At 45.2% G+C, this 22778-nt stretch overlaps 1 protein-coding gene across 2 annotated transcripts; it reads left to right on the top strand.

Annotated features, from left to right (window-relative positions):
• Positions 1 to 1545: 1545 nt before the first annotated feature.
• Positions 1546 to 21810, top strand: pomgnt2 (protein O-linked mannose N-acetylglucosaminyltransferase 2 (beta 1,4-)). Of its 2 annotated transcripts, none has more exons than XM_039806352.1 (2): positions 1546 to 1924; positions 18623 to 21810. In XM_039806352.1, exon 2 carries the CDS (start codon positions 18708 to 18710, stop codon positions 20508 to 20510), a length of 1803 nt encoding a protein of 600 aa, XP_039662286.1. In that variant the 5' UTR covers positions 1546 to 1924; positions 18623 to 18707; the 3' UTR covers positions 20511 to 21810. The 2 variants fall into 2 exon arrangements, with proteins under 2 accessions (XP_039662286.1, XP_039662287.1); XM_039806353.1 differs by lacking the exon at positions 1546 to 1924 and adding an exon at positions 3714 to 3761.
• The last annotated feature ends 968 nt before the right edge of the window (positions 21811 to 22778 follow it).

Consider the following 22778-nt stretch of genomic DNA (forward strand, 5'->3'; position numbering starts at 1 on the left):
TATTTGTGTTCCCATCGCCTCGTTTCTGTGCGACGGATCCACTGCCCTGTCAGTGTTGCTTTGGGCTTCCCAATAATAACCGGCGTGTAGTGACATCTAGTGACGGACATAACAGACATGAGTGTTGGCCTGCAGGCCTCAGAGTGTAGCCTGTATACCTTCCCTGTTGGGATGTTACTGATACTGAGAAGCCTGAGTGACCAACAGGACATCTTTCCTCACTCCTCACAGCAGCGCTCGTTCACTCTCTACGAGACATGACACGATTCTCGTTTCGTTGAACTTGGCCCTGGTTAGTTTTTCTACTGCAGTGAACATAAGCTAAAACATGTTACTCAGAAGGCTGTCGGCTAAAGTATGGTGCCAAACAACAAGGATACAGGATATGGAAAGGAATACTGTTTTGTGAGGGAATCCAAAGAATGTTAAAAAGAAAGAACGCCCAAATATATGGAATGTTGGAATATATGGGAAAAGATGGCTAGTGTCCCAGTAGGCCAGTATAGGCCAGTATGCCCATTCATCCACAATACCTGAAGCATCTGTCAACTTTCACACATAATAGGAATGCAGCCGTAAGTAATGCCATCTGTGCTTCTCCTGTTCAAATGTCTGCTGAAACACAACAGATGTAAGCATGATACTCAGTCAGCATTGGATCGTGCTCTTTCACATCTTCAATAAATAGTAGCCTAATAATCCAGTTGATCAAAGTGATCCATATAGCTTCAGAGAAAAGAGGCATGTGAGGCACTGACCCCGAGTGCCTGAGTCACAGAGGAAATGATCATTTACTTCATCCTATGACGAAGCATTCTCTGTGCTGAGTCATCCCTGAGCTCAGAGACTCGGAGCACTCTTGTGGCAGCCTGCTGTGGACCGCTGTATGTTGTCTCTCTCCTTCCATCTGTAGGTGTTGGGGGTCTAACCACAGGTGTGACCTGAAGCTGATGCCTTCGTTAATATTCATGCAGGCTTATGATGTCATCCTCGCCACAGTGCTGCGTTGCTTTTCTTCTTCTGAACTCCAGGTGGGAGTGTTGCCTTGTGTTTGATGCGTCACTGTGCACGCTGCTCTCATTTTACAGTCTAGGACTTCCAGCTTGCTTCTCTGGTGGTCATTCACAGGAGTTTGGTTGATGGAGGACATCTAAAAATATAGAAAATGCTTCATGTTGTTTTCCCTAAATGATCAGCATAGTGATCACAGTGCATTCTGGGTCTAATATATGTATTTATGTTTCAATGAGATGTATGTTTGCTTCAGGAAAAGGCCAGTGTCCCAATAATGCGCCTACGGTATGGTATAAGTTTGATCATTGCTTATGATATTTTGTCTGTAGGCTACAGAGAGCTTCACCATTCAGCTGATAGCATGCTAGCTGACATGTCATTGTAAATGAAGAGTTCTACTTTGTCGAACTGATCTCAGTACTTCGACTGTATCAGGTAAATATGCATAGCCCATAATTATCAATAGCGCATAGGCTACATGTGCCAATTAAAGAGGTGAGTGTCATCGCGAGATCTGAGCGCGGGATTTCCCTCGGCGGTAGGCGGAGACTGGAGCCTACCAGCAGCCAGCAGAGTGGACGGTATCCAGCGGCAGCTGCTCCGTCTCTCTCGTTTATATACTGTCTATGGTCTCTCTGCCGGTTCGCAGCTAGACTATTAGCCCGTCCCCGGAAACAGCAGCACCGAGAGGAGCTGCGCCGCGCCGACGGGAGGCGAGAGAGGAGCCGCGCCGAGAAGAGCCGCCGCCGCTGGTGCCCTGCCAGTCTCGGCTCTGCTCTGCTGTTGTGTCCCGCTGCATGGCTTGTGTTGCCCGCCGCTCAGCACCGTCCGTGGAGCTGCAGGAGGAGAGCTAACGCTAGCGCCGACCCAACCTGTCTGCTGCGAGGCAACGTTTCACCGAAGAGCCACGGTAATGATGATGGGCTGTGTTTGTGTTTGTGTTTGTGTTGGGCGGGCAGACGGAGCTATATATATATATGTATCGAGGTGACAGTCCTTTCTTCAGTTTGATAATAGCAACTGTGTTCTGTGGATCTCTGCTTTAACATGCAGTTCAGTTCTTATCCAGAAATAAAAAGAAGAGAGAGTAGAATGAGTTTGCGTGATGCAGCTGCTCCCGGTGTGTGACAGTATATGTGATGATGGGAAGGTTATAGAAGGTGAGGGTTTAAGAAAAATGATCCTTCCTCAGTGTGACTGAGCAGGCAGGGAGCTTTATAATACACACACATATATATATATATATATATATATATATATATATATATATATATATGTAAAAAGTGTCTATGGTGGTATTTTCTTATACGTATATAATATATAAGAAAATACCACCATAGACACTTTTTCATCCAGTCCCTGGAGTTTGTTGTATTCTTAAGGAAAACACCCTGAAGTGACAACTGATGTTGACCACATGTGGTTGTCGATCCCAGAATTATGATTGGCTTGTTGCAGAGCAGGGGCGGATCTACAGGGGCAAGGGGCAGCTGTTCCCCCACTGTAGGCCTTGCCCCCCAGCTGCCCCCTAACTTTGGCATTCAAAAAACCTTTGCTTGTAAAACAAACTGCCACTATGTGCACAGGCTTCTTAAAACATTGAAACAAACAATTAATTTATATTAATTCATAATAAATAATAATTGTAGATGTAATCTTACCCCCCTGCCACTGCACATATGCTACGTCCCTGCATCAAACGTGCAGAGCGCCGTTCGCACATTCAGGCTCGCACACAGCGAGTCTGCTGCGGTGTGGGGGCCCTGCATCCCGGCAAAGACTGGAGCGACTGAGCTGCCCCCCCCCCTCCCCGAGCCTCTCAAAGTGAAGTCTGTTTCCCAGGTGAAGTTAAAACACACGTTTCATCTAAAGTTAAATTTGTAATAATTATAATGTCTGCTAAAGGCGAGTCAGTATCAACAACTGCGCGTCCATTACGTTAGCCAAAAGTCAAATCGCTCCCTCGTGGGTTGTAAGCGCATTCTGCTGTTTGATTAGTTTGATTTCAGTAAAGAAAAGAAGAGCATAATACAGAATATTACAAACTGGCATGTTTGAATTCATAACGTTTACAGAGGGTCGCCGTTTCGGTGGCGTTACGTTACAACACACTACACAGTGCTCGCTGAGACCGATCATTTGTGTGTGATTAGTTAAGGAGTAGGCTACTATAAAATCCACTTCCTCTCACATATCACGGCAATACGGCTGCACAAATTAAACCAGGCAACATACTTTACTGTCAAACTGGGAAAACCACAAATACAACGGGATTAAGAAGGCTAGTCTAAACATAACTGATGTGTGCATGTAATAAATCTCGTCTGATGTTATGTTTTTTAGGCTACTTATTAGCTACAGGGCCATACAGTCTAATGTAATACAAGAATAACAAGAGCTTTTTACATCTTGACTTTTGCAGGCCAGAGTAGCTGGAGATATTAGCTGAAGCCTAAAAGTGGGGATATTGCCAGCCAAGAAAATCCTGAGTAGTGCACAGGAGGAAGAGGAGGAGGGAAATGAAGAAGGAGAAGACAGTAAACTGGAGAGACCAGGCAGGTCAGAGCAGGAGAAGACCACAGAAGGAGATGCAGAAATGAGTGAAAGAGAAGAGGGAAAGGAAGAATTGACAGTGAGGGATGAAGAGGAGGCTGCAGGTTCAGAGAGAGGGACAGAGGCAGAGAGTGATCAGGAGGATGAAGATGACAGAGAGGAAGAGGAGGCTGCAGTAACCCCTGGACCATATGGTTGGTTTATATTCTCCTTACATATAAATTGCAGTACAGTAACATAACATGTCCTGTGACATGATGTGTTTTCAGTTTTTGGCTATTTCCATTCTGTTGTATATGTTATAGGGTTAGATATGTAAATATTTACATATACAACAACAGTTCACTCTTCTCAAGACACTTTACAGATAGAGTAGGTCTAGACCACACTCTTTAACTTACAATGACCCAACAATTCTCCCAAGAGCAAGCATTTGGTGCAACAGAAACATCAGACATATCCAGGGTCTTGGTGGTCGCTGGTTACATACAGATGGATACAGATATAGAGAATTATGATTCATAATAATGGTAATTATAGTAACAAAAAAGATAATGGAACTATGAATAGAAATAATAGTTGTAGCAGTTTAGGGCGTAGCAGTTTAGGGCATAGCAGGGCGTTGCGGGGCGTAATAGGGCATATCAGTTTATGTATGAGGGTTTCCATGTACCGTCTTCCCCTGCCACCCTACCAAGATCTCTCGCTACCCCTTTGCCCCCCCATGTAAAATTTTCTAGATCCGCCACTGTTGCAGAGTCATAATTAGCCTCTGTATCCTGTTGTTTCTGGGGCTGCTCCCTCTTAGTCGATTAGTCAACTAATCGGTCGTTTTGGTCTGAGTCAACTTAGATTTCTTTAGTCGATTAGTCATGTTTTATGCTTTTTTTTTCATGCTGAATGACTTATTTCCAAGAAACGTACGAGCACACCTCTGGTAAACACAAGAATTAAAGGGGTGCTTTTGCATGACTCTTTGCGGAGAAACTCGGATTTACAGATCGGTCGATTAAATCAACTAATCGGTTAGTCGATACAATTGAATGAGTGTTAGACGACTAAGAATTTCTTCAGTCGAGCACAGCCCTAGTTGTTTCCAGTATATATGCTGCATTCAGCGCATGGATTGGCTGCGCTGGCTCACTTTAGGAAGTAGCTGCTGTACGTAAATGTGAAATGTCGTCACATGTTAATTACATCACCATGTGCAATTTTGTGCAATTTGTCAGTTTCTTTAGTATTCCCTGCCCTCTTCGTAAGGTGTGAAAGGTCTGGTGTTGCAGACCCTGTCGTACTTAGGATCTTTTTTGGAGTAGTTCGTTCATTTAAAGCCTTTCTTTCCCAACAAAACTGAAGTGCGGACCAGTGCTGACAGATGAGTTTGGATCACCCTCTGTGAATCTTAAACGTCTGTTTTGTTTCTAAGATCACTGGTATTCATGTCTTTCCACATCCCATAAGCGCCGAGCAGAGTTGTGTGCCACAGCGGACGTTCTCCCACTCAGTGTGGGCTCCAGAGCTTTGTTAGAAAACAGATTATGCATCATGTATAGTATATTCCACCGCAAAGGTGCACATAAACGCATCTGCAGAGAGACGTCCAAGCTGCTGTGCGTGCACCTGAAACCTTCAGTGATTCAGACCGTGCTCAGCAGGATTCCTGACCCAGTGACCCCGGTACGGGACTAAAAGAGGTGCATCTGATGACGAGCTGATCCAAGGCTGGCTCTGTCTGTTTATATGCATCAGGTGACCCCATTGTTTGATTTCCTGTTGTTTGAAATCGATTTTTAGTTCCATGTTTTCTTGTTTGGTTCTGTCTCTGGTGCGCGTGCGTGTTTTGGGCTGTTGGACGTCTGTTAGCCCTGTTTGGGACGGTCTCATCCACTGAGTGGGAGACATAGAAACACTGTGGGGAGTGGCTGTGCTCAAGTTACCCAGATGTACGTTTGCAAAATAACTCATTTATTCTTTATTGTAGATAAAAAAAAAATACAGTTTGAAAACACTGAAACTCTGATAAAACATAAATCTCACCTTTTGTATCACTTGTCAAAGTGCGAAGGGCCCAAAAAGGTCTATTAGGCGAGAGAAGAAGATGCTGCACTAGAAAACCGACTCGGACCACAGAGGGGAGCTTTATGTTTTATCTGAAGGGTTTTCCAACGGTATGTTTCCACTTTACTGGGGAAAGAATTCCAGGAGGACGACTAAGTGCTCGGTTTGGCAAACGTACGTGTGGTTGACTTCACCTCGTGGGATAAAGCGCAGCACACGGTCTCCCTGCAGCATCAGGCCTACTGTATGCAGGCTACCCTCAAGTCTAGTTCAGGCTTTTTATCAAAGAAAGTCAAACCCCATGTAACTTAACGGAATAATCTGTTGGTAATAATCCACTTGCTCCGTCTAAAGATTCAGGTTTCTTAATGACTTTATGTTATTTATACATATATATTATATTATTTATCCTGCCCGGGGCGTCAGGAACAAGGAGAACACCACTGCCAGAGGCTTCGTCTAGATAAGAAGCTCTCTTTTCAGATTTACCCATAGAAGGTGGCAGTAATTCTCTTTGTGGTAATTCATTTGAACCTCCTCAAAGCTGACTAGCATGCTGTGCAGCCAAACTTTCTTAGTGTTGAGGAAAAACTCAGGAGCAGCACAGCTCCTTCACATACGTTCAGAAGGTTCGGGAGACTTACACAGGAGCATTTAAAGGTCCCATGGCATGAACATTTCACTTTATGAGTTTTTTTAACATTAATATGAGTTCCCCCCCCCCAGCCTGCCTATGGTCCCCCCAGTGGCTAGAAATGGTGATAGGTGTAAACCGAGCCCTGGGTATCCTGCTCTGCCTTTGAGAAAATGAAAGCTCAGATGGGCCAATCAGGAATCTGCTCCTTTATGAGGTCATAAGGAGCAAGGTTACCTCCCCTTTCTCTGCTTTGCCCGCCCAGAGAATTTGGCCCACCCATGAGAGAGAGAGAGAGACATCATGGCTTTCAAACGAGTAGTGGCAGTTGGTCAAGGCCACACCCCCACCCTCCACCTTGCCCCCCCCCCTCCTCAATAGCATTTAAAGCTACAGACACAGAAATGGCACATCCTAAGGAAAGCTCATTGTGGGACTGGCTCTAGTGGCTGTAATTCTGCACCGAGGCTGAATTTCGGGAAAGAGACTTCAGATACAGTATTAGGGGACCATTAAGGCCTATATAAAAGAGACTTCAGATACAGTATTAGGAGACCACTAAGGTCTATATAAAAGAGACTTCAGATACAGTATTAGGAGACCACTAAGGTCTATATAAAAGAGACTTCAGATACAGTATTAGGGGACCACTAAGGTCTATATAAAAGAGACTTCAGATACAGTATTAGGGGACCACTAAGGCCTATATAAAAGAGACTTCAGATACAGTATTAGGGGACCACTAAGGTCTATATAAAAGAGACTTCAGATACAGTATTAGGAGACCACTAAGGCCTATATAAAAGAGACTTCAGATACAGTATTAGGGGACCACTAAGGTCTATATAAAAGAGACTTCAGATACAGTATTAGGGGACCACTAAGGCCTATATAAAAGAGACTTCATATACAGTATTAGGAGACCACTAAGGCCTATATAAAAAGGAAATTCAGATACAGTATTAGGGGACCACTAAGGTCTGTATAAAAGAGACTTCAGATACAGTATTAGGGGACCACTAAGGTCTATATAAAAGAGACTTCAGATACAGTATTAGGGGACCACTAAGGCCTATATAAAAGAGACTTCAGATACAGTATTAGGGGACCACTAAGGCCTATATAAAACAGACTTCAGATACAGTATTAGGGGACCACTAAGGCCTATATAAAAGCATACAAAGAGCACCATGTCATGGGACCTTTTAAGCTTGGAGATTCAGAGCTGTGACGCTAGCATTAGCTCGAGCAACTCCACATGTCATCAGAGTAATACATGTCCATGGAGTCTGTGTTTGATCAACAGCCCTGTGTCCACATCCATTCTGGAATAAGGGCAGGGATGCACCAGGTGACACTTCTGTCCCTGACACTGTGTCATACACAGATTCTAACAAGACGGACATCCTTCCGATTCTCCCTTCTATTTCTGTCTCTTTCTGGAATATTGCCTGTTGTCTTGTAGAGGTTGGCCTTCTCACTTTGTTCCTCCTTCTCTGTCTGTCACACACAAACACGCACAAGGTGTGCAGTTGGGCTGCACATTATATGTTTTTTTTTAATTATCGTCATCGCAATATCAATTGGCGCAATAGACACATTGCGAAAGGCCGCGACACATCGCGAAAGACAGAGATTTTTTTGTGTTTGGATGAAAGAAAAAATCAGTAGAAAACTGCACTTTAAAATGTAATTTTCATTCTTTTTAAGTGTTGCCTTTTTATATTCTAATACATGTTCACTTTATTCAACAAAAGAATGTTGGAAATGATTTTCTTTCATGCGTTTAAAATTCAACAAGCAATGTGTGGTACGAAGTTTTTAGCAGAATACCGAAAGCAGCAGAAATGTAGGACTTTATTTTTATCGCAAGCACTATCGTTATCGGGATATTCAACAACGTTATCGCACATTTTCCTCATATCGTGCAGCCCTCGTGTGCAGATCGTCCACACCAGCCTCGGTTTTCTGTGTGTCTTGGGAGAAGAGACGGCATGATGTGGTGGCGGGCAGCGTCGGCCTCATATCTGCCGTGTTTCACCCAGGCACAGCGGCTCGCTGTTAGCAAACGATACAAACAAGGACTGACATGTTATTTAGTGTGCAGGCGCTCGGTCAGGCGGCTAATGAGTCTCGGTTCAGAACAGGCGAGAGGACGGACACACCGTGTGTCTCGCACAGACCAGGGGCTTTTTCGGACACTCCCTGGAAGACATTTATGAGGCAGACAGCCTATGTTTCACCACCAGACTGGATGGCATTGCACTACATTTATGAACTGTGTGTGCGTGCGTGTGTGTGTGTGTGTGTGAGATGCACAGTGAGAGAGAGGGTATGAGACTTGTCTTTGTGCAGCCAGATTATGGCTGCTGAGCCATTCGTTCTCCCCAGTGCCGCACTGAGCACCGAGCTGCTTGATCCGAGCTGACGGGCCACATTGGGTCCAGGAATGAGGACGACAGCGAATAAGGACACCTCATCACGGCCAGAGGAGATCAGCAGTCAAGTGGCCGGAGGGAAAGAAAAAGCAGGTGGAGGGAGGAAGGAAAAAAAAAAAAAAAAAGGACTTCAGCGATAGGCCTACAGTTAATGTTCTTCATTTTTATTTCTCTTTTTGAAGAGGCATGTCAGGGCAGTCCGTAGAAAGAACGTAGGGGAGGAGGGAAGAGTATCTCCAGAGAGAGGGGACTGCGAGTGATGCGAATGCGCCGCCACTCCTCCCCGTAGCCCCGTGGCTTTGGCTTTCCACCATTCTCATTAACATGCATAAGACTCTCCAGCGTGCCCCGGCACCACCTTCCACCACACCACTGGGCTGCTCGGTGTCTCCACAGCAACCACACAGCTAAATAGAGAGAGAGAGGGAGGGAGAGAGGGAGGAGAAGGATCGCTTTGTGAACCCGGTGCGTTCCCGGCGTTTGGGGATGGTGGTGCCACATCAGGAGGGAAACGGGTAAAATCCTACTCCCGTTCAGACAGATTTCCAGCCCACCAGACCCGGGTCGGGCCAATCCCAACTATTTATCTCCTATGGGGCGGGTTTCGGACGATGACCGACAACTTGCACTTTGCGCAAAATGTGTGACGGCGTCATTTTTTTGGCTCGGAAAACGACCAAGATGGCTGCAGCCGATTTCTGTTCCTGTGACTAGAGAGATCACATTACACGTCATTTAGCTGACGCTTTTATTCTAAGCGACTCAACAGCTGCTATATGTGTCAGAGGGCTCACGCCTCTGGAGCAACTAGGGGTTAAGTGTCTTGCTCAGGGACACGTTGGTTGATGTATCGCAGTGGGAATTGAACCCAGGTCTCCCACACCCAAGGCATGGGTCATAGCCACTGCGCCATCACCACCAGAGATCTTACGACCCAGACGCTTACAGTGGCTTAATAACACGCATACTCAGAAATAGAACACGGAGATGAGACCATTCCCTAGTGTTGGAGTAGCTCAGCAGGTGGAGCCCATCTAACATTTGATTATATTTAGAACTGCTGTGACCTTTTTTCCTGATCTGAACATTTTTCTTCTCGGGCAATGTCTCTGCTCGCTCCTTCACACTGCTGACCACACGCACGCACACACACACACACACACACACACACACACACACACACACACACACACACACACACACAGAGGCGTCCTTTAGCTTCCTCCGGTTTCTGCGTGCTTTAAAGAGCCGAGTGTTGTGCAGCTCTCTGTCTGGAGGGGGGCTGTGTGCGTGCTGCGCTGCCTTGGCTTTGACATTTCAAAGCTCGGCTCGGACAAATTGCAGAGGGCACGGCCACGCAGTGGAAGCCTGTGTGCAGGGAGAGGATTCCCAGTGAGTGGCGTAAACCCAACCCCTGTCCCTGCCATTAGGCAGCCTCCTCTTCACACTTCATTTCACTTCATTTCACTTTAGTTTGGCTGCTGCGTCAGTATCAAGGCGACACTCCAGCATATATTCACATCCACTGGAAACGACTAGGGGTGTGAGGAAAAAATCGATACACTTGAGTATTGCATTATTTTATTTAGCAATACTGTATTGATTTTCAAAAAGGCAATATCGATTTAAAAAAAAAAAAAAAAGTGGTTCACGTTTATGTTGTGTTTAAACCCCCCTACCGCTAGATGGCTATGCTGAGACGCACCACTGGTGTCCTTGCCTAACAGTGCCTAACAGTGCCTGACTTTTTGCTAGAAGCTAACAACGTAGCTATGGCTGAACTTTGGCCTACTTCAGCATATCAACATTAGCTCACTAAGAACCTGGGAACCACAATCCCCAACTGGCAGTTTGGTTTTCTGTGTACTGAATTGTTTGACTTTTATGAACATAACGTCTTTTTTTAAATATTTGTTTTTTTCTAAAATGTTACTTCAGTTCAAGTGTGTTTGTCTGTTCTGAATGTTTAAAATGAAAAGAAAAATGAAAAAATCCCAATATATCGCCTTACGCACAGTATCGAAATATATCGCAATATATTGAATCGTGATACGTATCGTATCGCCAGATTCTTGCCCTAGAAACGACATTATGCAGAGTGTAGACAACTCTTTTCCTGGCGGTCTTTATGGGCTGCGTTGCTTTCTCTTTAGAATTTTAAAGTGCACTGGAGTTTCTCCTTCTCCAGATTCATTTCCTTTTCTTGTTCTGGATCTCTCATCCACCAACACATGGTTTCTTATGTAACAATAGCTAACCAATATGTATCCCTTTTGTGTCCTATCTGACCGGAGGCGGTTTTCCCAGCCATGTCAGAGGCTTGGCTGTGGACAGTCTGGGCTAGGTAAAGCCATGAAGAGGGCACCACAACGTAGCCCGCTGCATGCAGCTGTGTGCCTGCTCTGTCTGGACCTGGCATGCTAATGAGGCGGCCACAAAAACACAAGAGACGGGGACAAAAGGAGGGTTTGTTGTCTCCACCTCTCAAATCCAGGTTTCCAGGTCCTCATTTATTAGTCAATGGACAGCAAATGAAAGTGCAGCCCATTTTAATAATGGATTCGTCATTAGATTTGGGCATCGTTTTGATTTGAACCATTTTGATTTCAATTCCAGTTCTTCATTTTGTTCCCGGTTCTTATGGATTCCGATTCTTTTTGAGGGGTGGAGTTGAAACGGGTCACATGCTTATTTCACAGATACGAGGAACATTTTGTTTTGGTTCAGTTGGTACCGAGCCTTTTCAGCGTAAAATAAAGCCACTCTAGAGCGCCGCTTACTGCGCTCCATGGCTGCAACGCAACAAGCCTTGAGGTACGGTGGTCGCTACAGGAACCCAAACTTGCGCGTGTTAAATTTGGAACCGATGATCGCCTTCAGTCAGCTTGAATCTGTTTTTGCAGTTGTCCAAGTTGTCCTTTCTTTGAACAGTCCTCCGCTGCAACCTTGGTCAGCTTTTGTCTTGCGTCGTCTTCGAGGGAGGTTGGCTACAGTACCATGGGCCTTTTTAAAGCAACACCAAATCACTTTTCCTCTTCGGTCCCCCAACAGTTTGGAAGCGGGAATCGTCCATTACCGCTGTCGTAATGTCTCATTATGTCTCATTCGAACTACAGATCCACTACCCTGACTCCGCCAGATGGATTACTTCGCATTTGCTCGGCATATCCATCTGGGAACTTTCCGTTGGAGAACTTTTGGGAAGGGGCGAAAATACTGGTTAGCTGATTGGATAAACCATCTGTCTATCACCTATGTTGGTGATAGACGGGCCAAATCAACCAATCAGATCCACGAAGCTTATGAAAATACAACCACAAGCCGCACGGGCCTGCGCTGCAGGCGAAGCGCGCTCGTTAGCTCAGCAAGCAAGCAACATGTCGGTAAAGGAGATTTGCCGTTTGTGTAACGATAATTTAGGAATAAAAGACACCCTTTCAGGTTCCCGCTCCATATTCCAAAAGAAGGATCCAAGAGAAAAAAGCATTAGCGAGCGGCTAACAGAATTAGGGCTACCGCTGTCTGAAAATACTGGTTAGCTGATGGGATAAACCATCTGTCTATCACCACCTAACCCGCCTCAAAACCAACGCTGATTGGCCCGTTCGTTTGGCGAACTGCTCCAAATTTTCTCTATCTCAAGATGCCAGACTGATCTGCGAGTGGAAAACTGGAGCTCGCGAGATCAGGACGGTCTCACGAGGCTACAGATCCACTACCCGATCTGGCAAACGTGCATAGTGCAGTTATAGCCGATAGAGGGCCGCAAAGCGAATGCAGAAGTGCCGTTCACCCTGTTAGGAGTCGATGAACCACTGGAACGATTTTGGAAACATTATTTTAAGGTACATTATTTTAGTGCAAGTTTGCCAGATCGGGTAGCAGATGAGTTATTCTTATGTTCGAATGAGACATAAGAATAATGGGAACTGTAATGGACAATTCCAGCTTCCAACCTGTAGGGGGACCGACGCGGAAAAGTGCTTTAGTGTTGCTTTAAACCTGTTAACAATGGACATGGGACCATCATCTCTGGAGATGGACTTGGAGGCTTGAGATTGTCCAAGTTTGGCTATCATCTTCTGTCTGTCCTCCCCAGGACAATTCTCTGATTTTGTTCCTTTTCTCCATGCTCAGGGTGGTAAACGGATCTTTAGATGTCAGGCACCTGTGACTCACCACAGGTGAGTTCAAGGTGAATCACCTGCAGGGCTGGGTGCTGAATTTGATACTTTTTAGGCACCGACCGAATTGCCTCCTTAGTATCGAGAATGGAAAACGGCCTCGTCATTCAATACCCAATTTCCAGACCTTAGGAGTAAGTGAGCGTCCGTGAGCCAATCAGCATGCAGCACACTTCCACCAAGATCTAATAATGTCTGCGATTGGCTGTTTAACGTTGCACATTGTAGAGGCATGCAGGAAAAACTCTGTTACACAGAGACGGCTCACGCAGTAGGTTAAAAAGATTTAGCCCTATTCACCTGCTTGAAACGTTGAGGGATGGGTCATGATTTTCCGAGTCTTCGAATAGTCAATAAATTATAAAAAATCGAATAGTTTAGAACTATTTTAACAGTGTTATGGTTTTTGTCCTTCCTTGTATGCATGATGTAACGTATGATCTTTTTACCCTCATCCCAGACCATGAAAGTGCTGTGCTTTTGCAACTTTTAACAGGCTGCGAGTGAGTTCTCTTTTAACTTGTCCAACAGCTTCCCCAGCATTCAGTTCACATTGTAAAGACGGCTGCATTTGAGATGCAAAGTGCTCTGTGGATTTGATCACTGTCAAGTGTTATAGTCGTTTACATCCTGAAGTAGAGAATAGCTCGTTGGATATTTCAGCGTTCAGACTGTGAGACTTATTAACTTTGTATATGCATTTTAAGACTCTCGTCTTTTCAGCTGACACTGTCCTCTCTTCTGCAGAACAGCTGCTTTGTGAATTGTGCATACTGTGCCCATATGCATTCACTGAGCTTCATCACAAAGAGTGACCCTGTTGCTAGTGACATATTGTACTTGTTGGGATGACAGAAATAGCCCAGGGACTCTGCTGCTCTGCAGAAGGAAGAGAGAGAGAGAGAGAGAGAGAGAGAGAGAGAGAGAGAGGCGCCTTCACATGCCGGCGGCAGTTTTTACGCAAGTAATTTTTTTTTTTTTAATGGTTGTTTTTGTCATACTTTAATGCAGACTATTATGCAGCAAAAAAAGATGACATGTTGTTACATAACAAGGTTGATTTTGTGACCTTTCGAACCGTGAATAAAGCCATCAACCAATCACAACGTGATAACGGGGATTATAACACAACAACACGGACGCAGTAGTCCAAACCAAGATGGCAATCTTTATGACTCTAATTATTTTACTTTTTACTTCTACGCTATTATCTGTACTTTCTCCTCCTTACATTTTAAAAATAGCCTCGTTACTCCTATTTCAGTTCGGCTTGTTTTCATTCCGGCTCCTCATCGTTCAAAAAAACACCCAACCTATCCGGATAAATCGCGCCATCCAGACAGCGTGAATGTGATTGTGGTTGGATGAGAAGTATAAACATATACCATTCTGACACCCTATTGGTTTGTACGCGATCCATCGCACCTGCACAGACCCGGTGCTAATACGGCACCGGTACCTTAACGACCGTTATCTACCGGACCGAATAGCAACGCAAATTTCGGTGCCTTATTTAGGTGCCGCTTAAATGACTGCGCTTCTCTCTGATGCTCCGAAAACGGACGTTAGAGGGAACTGAAAAGTGTGTAAAAGTGTGTCTGTATTTCACTGGAGAGGATTCTAACACCAGAGTGTAGCTGCCGTTGTCTGAAAAACACAGACTGAAATAAGTTATGGTTATGTTATTGTTATTATTATATAGATTTTTAATAAATCATTTAATTTTGACCCTGTGGCCTTAGCAATACACAAGCCGCTCTTTAATATCTCCTTGTGCTTCTTTTTCTTTTATTTAGATCAACTTTTAATTGTTTTATATTTTTGAACATACAGAATAGACAAATACAATTGAACAAGGTGCTCCTATTTTTTTAATAAATAAATAAATATATCTATATATAATAGAGAGAAGAGATGTGTCACCTTTTTCAGCCCTTCTGAGTTTGCAGGTATGATTTTAATATAACATTATAGTCATTATGGCCTTTAGAAAAATCTTTTTTTGTGGAGGTGGGGTAGTGCACTATAGGCCCCTGTGGGGCAGGCTAAGCATTTGTCCTTAATGCCATTTTTTTCCCCTTACATTACTTTTATACTTTAAGTAGTTTTGAAACCAGTACCTTTACACTTTTACTTGAGTAAAAAGCTTGAGTTGATACTTCAAACCCTAGTATCTATACTTCTACTTGAGTAATGTATGGGAATACTTTTGACACCTCTGGTAAGGAGTAAATCTCATCAGCGTCAGGGAGCCAATAAGCATGCGGCATGTTTCTACCAGGATCTAATAATGCTTGTTTGTGATTGGCTGTGAAGAAACTCTTATGTTACGCCCAGAGACGGGGCTCACGTAGTAGGGGCAGAAAAATAAATGGTAAGATTTGTGCCGTAATGTGTGATGTTGTAATTTCTTTTTTTTTTTTATGAAATTGGTATCGGGCAAAAAAAGTGTCGTTTAGGAACCGGTATCAACGTCACGGTGTCCGTATCAGTTAGCCTGGCTGACGCCAGACCCTTCTCAGTTGTAACTGAGAGTGGGTCTGGGAAAGGTTCATTGACAGTTCATTTCCAGAGGGGGCGTCACCAACGGACGCTGCTCAAATGCCTTTGGCCGCAATTGGATAGTCCTTCAACCAATCAGACCAATGATTCCGGTGACGCTGCGCTTCGGTAGCCGTCATGTTGAATGTAAACAAAAAACTGTGCGTAAAGCCCGCCTCAACGGTTGTGATTGACTGTAAAGCCCGCCTCAGCGGTTGTGATTGGTGCCTCGATTTTGGGGACATTGGAAATGGGTTTGAATGGGCTCATCGCCAGACTGACTTGCAGAGCAAATCTCAAATTTGCCGGAAGTTCGTCAGGGTTTACCCAGGCAAGGTATCAGTCGGGGTATAGAACATTTTTAAATGATACCCAGCCCTGCCTGTGTTTATATGTCACACCCCCGGTGTGTAAAGGCCTTTAGACAGTAACGGAGAATAGAATGAAACAGTGGACATGACAAACGGGAGCATTAGGACAAAGCCAGAGCCGTAACAGAAGTTCAGTGAGTTATTAATCCTACTGACCCAAGAGAGAGTCCGACAGAAAGAGGAGAAGGAGTTGGTGTGTGCGTGTGTGTGTGTGTGTGTGTGTGTGTGTGTGTGTGTGTGTGTGTGTGTGTGTGTGTGTGTGTGTGTGTGTGTGTGTGTGTGTGTGTGTGTGTGTGTGTGTGTGTGTGTGTGTGTGTGTGTGTGTGTGTGTGTGTGTGTGTGTGAGAGCGAGAGCGAGGAGTAAAATAGCCGTAATGTATGTGCGTGGAACCTTTGCCGTAGGTTAATCTAGCCCTTAGATGGGTATTTAGCATGCTAGTTGGCTGGTGTTTGCAGCCAGCTGCTGGCAGTTAGCTGTTGCTTTGATTTGGACTCTCTCAATGACTCACTTGTTCCCTCAGTATGCAGATGAGTAGAGTTGTTCTGTTCTCTGTGCCTCCACAGTTTAATTTGTCTTGACATATCCAGGGAGGGTGACAGGGGGATGTAAGGTTAGGAAAATGTCTCATTCCTTTGCCAAGGTAAATACCCACTACTCCCAAAGGTGAGAGCAGAACGTGCTCTCATGAATCACTGCATGGTGTCGCTTACATAAAGAGCACTGCAGCATTATACTGTAGGCTTGACTATTGATTTGGTAATTATACCAGTGCGCTTTTCTTTTCTCCTGCACTGGAGATAAGGTAATTAATACAATATTAAAGGTCCCATGGCATGAATTTTTTTTAAACCTTAATATGAGTTCCCCCAGCCTGCCTATGGTCCCCCAGTGGCTAGAAATGGCGATAGGTGTAAACCGAGCCCTGGGTATCCTGCTCTGCCTTTGAGAAAATGAAAGCTCAGATGGGCCGATCTGGAATCTTCTCCTTATGAGGTCATAAGGAGCAAGGTTACCTCCCCTTTCTCTGCTTTGCCCGCCCAGAGAATTTAGCCCACCCATGAGAGAGAGAGACATCATGGCTTGCAAACAAGCAAAACATGGCAGTTGGTCAAGGCCACACCCCCACCCTCCACCTTGCCCCCCCTTTCTACTCCTCAATAGCATTTAAAGCTACAGACACAGAAATGGCACATCCTAAGGAAAGCTCATTGTGGGACTGGCTCTAGTGGCTGTAATTCTGCACCCAGACTGAATTTCGGGAAAGAGACTTCAGATACAGTATTAGGGGACCACTAAGGCCTATATAAAAGACTTCAGATACAGTATTAGGGGACCACTAAGGTCTATATAAAAGAGACTTCAGATACAGTATTAGGGGACCACTAAGGTTTATATAAAAGAGACTTCAGATACAGTATTAGGGGACCACTAAGGTCTACATAAAAGAGACTTCAGATACAGTATTAGGGGACCACTAAGGCCTATATAAAAGAGACTTCAGATACAGTATTAGGGGACCTCTAAGGTCTATATAAAAGAGACTTCAGATACAGTATTAGGGGACCACTAAGGTCTATATAAAAGAGACTTCAGATACAGTATTAGGGGACCACTAAAGTCTATATAAAAGAGACTTCAGATACAGTATTAGGGGACCTCTAAGGCCTATATAAAAGAGACTTCAGATACAGTATTAGGGGACCTCTAAGGTCTATATAAAAGAGACTTCAGATACAGTATTAGGGGACCACTAAGGTCTATATAAAAGAGACTTCAGATACAGTATTAGGGGACCTCTAAGGCCTATATAAAAGCATCCAAAAAGCAGCATGTCATAAGACCTTTTAAAGGTGACCTATTATCTTTTTCTGTATTTCCTGTCATATCTATAATGTAAAAATGTCAGATGTTCAGATGTTGAACGTAGCCAAAGCTTCAAATAATGAGGTAAACTGATTTAAAAGAAATCCCTGTGAGCCAAAACCTCAGATTTGCCACTGTTCTGAACCCTACGGTTTCAGCAGTTTGTTCTTCTCTTGGCTCCGTGTGAACCATATAATCACTTCATACGGCGTCGGCTTTCTTTATGCGGTAATCTGCTCCCAGGCAGACACGCTGCAGAGTTTACGTTAGGGTGTGACGGTAAGGTTTTTTTCTTACCGCGGTGAAGAACCAACGTATCACTGCGTGATCTATTTCACAGACCGTTCAGAAAGCTCCATTATCAATAAAAAAAGGTGTGTCGAAGGCAGGGCATAGCAGAGGCTCTGCAGCACAGCAGGCTAGCAGCTGAGCAGAGAGGGCAGTCCCCCGACTTGTTGCTCTCCAATATAAGCTGCTCTGTTTTAGGTTACAAAAACGTGCATGCAGGCAAAAATTCACTAGCTAGCTGCTAGTGTGTATATATAGCAGTGTAATGTGCAATGGTAAAACACTGCAGTGCTCCAGCGACAGCAGAGACTCTGGAGATCCGGAAATGCTGACCAATCAGAGCAGACTGGGCTTTTATCTGGAGGGGGCTTAAAGAGACAGGCGCTCAGACAGAGGGGGAATACAGGAGCAGCTTCCATGGCCAGTGTGATAATAAGTTTTTTTTTTTTTTAACATTATAGCATGTAAACATGTTCTAGTACAATCACAAAATACAAGTATGAACCTGAAAGCTGTATTATCTCCTTTTAAAGACTTTTAGTTGTGGTTTTAGTTTGGCTTAATAATTAATTTGTTCTCAACCATATGTCTTTCTTTCTCCTCACCTACCCTGCCCTATCCTCCCCCTTTCCCCCCTGTGGTCACCCCCTGCTCCACCCTCTTCTCCCTTTCCCAAGGTGTTGCCTGGCGGCGGATGTCTCGTCGCCTCCCTCTGAGGTCGGAGGCCAGCGGGAGCGGAGAGGAGGCTCGGCGGCAGCAGTGATGCGGACTACAGCGGCCGGCTGCAGGATGAGCGTGGGCGCGCTTCTCAACGGGCTGCTGGTCTCCGTCGTCGCAGCTCTGCTTTGGAAGTATTCCAAGCTGAGTGAGCACGCCGCCCTGCTGGAGGAAGAGCTGCACATGACACGGCAGTCCCAGGAGCTTTCGCAGGCCCACATCGACTACCACGTCGCCCTGCAGGCTCTTCAGGAGCACGGCACCCGCATGGTCTGCACCGGCAAGATGCACACCGACCGCATCTGCCGCTTCGACTACCTCTGCTACTGCTCGGAGGCAGAGGAGTTTGTGTTCTTCCACTCCAACTCCTCGGTCATGTTGCCCAACCTGGGGTCGAGGCGCTTCCAACCTGCCCTGCTGGACCTGTCCTCTGTAGAGGATCACAACACCCAGTACTTTAACTTTTTAGAGCTCCCAGTGGCTGCTTTGAAGTTCATGCCCAAGCCTGTGTTCGTACCAGATGTGACACTAATCCTTAACCGGTTTAATCCAGACAACCTAATGCACGTGTTCCACGATGACCTGATCCCAGCCTTCTACACTATGAAGCAGTATTCCGACTTGGATGACGAGGCGCGTTTGGTTTTTATGGAGGGCTGGGCTGAAGGCCCCCACTTTGACCTCTACAGACTGCTCAGCAGCAAGCAGCCGCTGCTCAAAGAGCAGCTGAGGAACTTTGGCAAGCTCATGTGTTTTACTAAATCTTACGTCGGCCTGTCCAAGATGACCACCTGGTACCAGTACGGTTTTGTTCAACCCCAGGGGCCCAAAGCCAACATGCTGGTCTCAGGAAATGAGATCCGGCAGTTTGCCAGGGCTCTGATGGAGAAAATGAACATCACAAGGGGGGAGGAAGTGGAGAAGGACGGAGGGAACGCCGAAGACGATAAAGAGAAAAGGGCTGAATACATAGTTGTGTTCAGTCGTTCAGCAACCAGGCTGATCGTGAACGAAGCGGCGCTAATCATGGCACTGGCCCAGGAGTTCCAGATGAGAGTGGTCACAGTGTCCCTGGAGGAGCAGTCTTTCCCCGGTATCGTCCAGGTGATCAGCGGGGCTTCCATGTTGGTCAGTATGCATGGGGCTCAGCTGATCACCTCTCTCTTCCTCCCCAGAGGAGCTGCCGTGGTGGAGCTGTTCCCGTTTGCAGTGAACCCAGAGCAGTACACCCCGTACAAAACCCTAGCCACCCTCCCAGGCATGGACCTTCACTACGTCTCCTGGAGGAACACCAAGGAGGAGAACACCATCACCCACCCAGACAGACCCTGGGAACAAGGGGGCATCGCCCACTTGGAGAAGGAGGAGCGAGAGCGAATACTGGCGAGCAAAGACGTCCCCCGGCACCTGTGCTGCCGCAACCCAGAGTGGCTCTACCGGATCTACCAGGACACTTTGGTGGACATCCCTTCCTTTGTGGAAGTCCTCAAAGAGGGCATGAAGACAAAGCCCAGCGTGAAGAAGTCCAAGTCGGCCAGCACCGTCCACCCAGGCCGGGTCAGAGAAGCCCAGTGTCAGACCTTAGTCCAGACCCCTAACGAGGCTAAACTCACCGTCTCCTGGCAGATCCCGTGGAACCTGAAGTACCTGAAGGTGAGAGAGGTGAAGTACGAGGTGTGGATCCAGGAGCAGGGAGAGAACACATACATGCCTTACATCCTCCCCCAGCAGAACTACACCTTTTCAGAGAACATCAAGCCCTTCACCACCTACCTGGTGTGGGTCCGGTGCATCTTCAACAAGAACTTGCTGGGTCCCTTCGCAGATGTTCTGATGTGCAGGACCTAACCCTAACACTTCTACACAAAGCTTGTTCCAGACAATCCGTTGGAACAGTGGAGTGTTGGGTTACAGTTTGTCCAGTTATTTGTCAGATCCGTCCAATCCTAGAGCAGGCTGCTGAACTCTTGCCCAGCGCTGTTTTCCTTGGCCAGCACAGACAACAAAGATACTTCTGCTAGAACTGCAAAAGACTGAACCACAGGGTCAGAATTCAGCGGCATCGGCCGTCAATGAATGGAACGGGTATTTCCTGTACCTAATGAAAGAAGTGAAAGTGCTATGTCTCTACTGAAAATACCAGAACTTAAATCAGCAGATTTATTTATGTGCAAATAATATATAACATGTTTTTTTACGTATAAGTCCAAACACTGGTTCTTTACCTTTTACAGTATGCAATATAGCTTTTCTGTGAAGATCCTAAAAAAGATTTTAGACTAGCAAGATTTGTAATGTTTTCTGACTTGGTCCAGTGTCTCCTGTGTGCGTGATACCTGTGTGACTTAGTTTACCTACCAGTTGTCTGATTCCATGCACCATTGTCTGCAGAACCTAGCCAAAACCAAAGCAACATTTTCCATCATTCATGCCGTATTACTTTTTCACGTTCTACGTCTCTCCCACTCCTAATGTTGGCTCAGATTTATGCAGTTTTAAGCCTCTAAAGATATTGTAAAGGATTGGTGTAAGAGAACTGTCAAGCAAGAGTTTTCATGATTGCCACAATAATCAAGGTTTCTGACATAGGTGGAATTTCATTCCATGGAGCATTTTTGGGATGAAATATCTTCAAACTGTTCTCTTCCAAGTGTTTGGGTTTCCACAGTGCCCAGCCGCAAATTATCGGTTTTACTGCATGAATAAAAGATTTCTCTCTAATTGGCACTAATTACGACCATAACTATTATAATTTTGAGTGGAGAGTGAATCGAGTTCGCCAGGCTATAATTAGTAGACCGTCAGATTTGATTGCATTTCCATTATGATAAGAAGGCATGTTGCTGCTTATGATTAACTAAAATAGATTCCCAGCAATGTGTCTTAACTTTTCAAGAAGAATGTTGAGATTGAAACAGACAAGCTGGCTGTTTCTAAGAAAGTGCTGCTTGTTGCTTGATGTGTATGTGTGTGTGTGGATGTGTGTGTGTGTGCGCGCACGCTGTAGCAAAAGATGGTTTATGGCACAAGTTAAAGGTGCTCTAAGCGACGTTGGGTGATGTCACTTCTTGTTGACGTTCAAAGTATTGTGAAACAAAACGGAGGCTAGCTGGCCCCTCCCTCCTCCTCATCCCGTCCCCTCTCCCTCCCTTCCGCGCCCTAACCCCCCATTGTTATGTTTGGTGGTGCAGGTTGGCGCAGCTTGTTTTTGTTGCAGTTTGTGGAGCCTGGGCTGTCTACAGAGACCACATTTTTTTACAGTGTGTTCAGGGGACAGGCAGCTCGCGGATAGTGAGGAGATGTTTGCTGTATGTGACAAAAAAAATGTGTAGCCTAAAAAAGGCGCGACATCGCTTAGAGCACCTTTTTAAAAACTGCCCCCAACATGTTGTATATGTGATATTGTGCTATTGCTGCGACGATGCCATGTACTCCATATCTATGAGCATTACGTCACTGATATTTTCTTCTAAAGTTCTGAATGCAGTTCTGTTGCTGATGCACGTTTTAAGAGATTGCCATTGTTGTGTGCGCAGGACGTGATGTGTTTGTATTGTTGGCTAGATTTGTGCGTGCCCCTGTCCCCACCTCCAGTGTGCGCTCAGTGAAACCTTTTCTACATTAGCAAATAGTTGGAGTTTCTTTTCCAGTAACTGTGATTGAATAAAGAAGCTTATTTCTTACAGTATCTGTTCGGTCTCAGCGGTTTCTGTCAATAACACAATTCTACAATGCTTAACCCAAGACCATATATTGATCAATAAGAGAAAACGCAATGTCTCGTTCATCTTTCCACAAAGAAAGAACATTTCTGGTATCATTGATTAGATAAATTATAATTAGAAACCAGCCAGTTTCCACGTTGTATGACTAAGCTTAAAGGAATACAATAAAGTGGTAACCAAATCTATCTGGGGGAGAGGCTGGGAGCTGGGACTTTATCTGAGGTGGCGAAGTTAAAGATGCAGTAGGTTAGACTTATATAACTAACTTTTTGTCATATTTGCTGAAACTGACCCTATGTTCCAGTAGAACTACATGAAGCAGGTCATTTAAAAAAAAAAAAAATAAGCTCCTCTGGCGCCACCTATAGCCTGTAGTGCGATTTGCAAAAAT

This window comes from Perca fluviatilis, chromosome 7 (assembly GCF_010015445.1).
Source record: "Perca fluviatilis chromosome 7, GENO_Pfluv_1.0, whole genome shotgun sequence".
Classification (NCBI taxonomy): domain Eukaryota; kingdom Metazoa; phylum Chordata; class Actinopteri; order Perciformes; family Percidae; genus Perca; species Perca fluviatilis.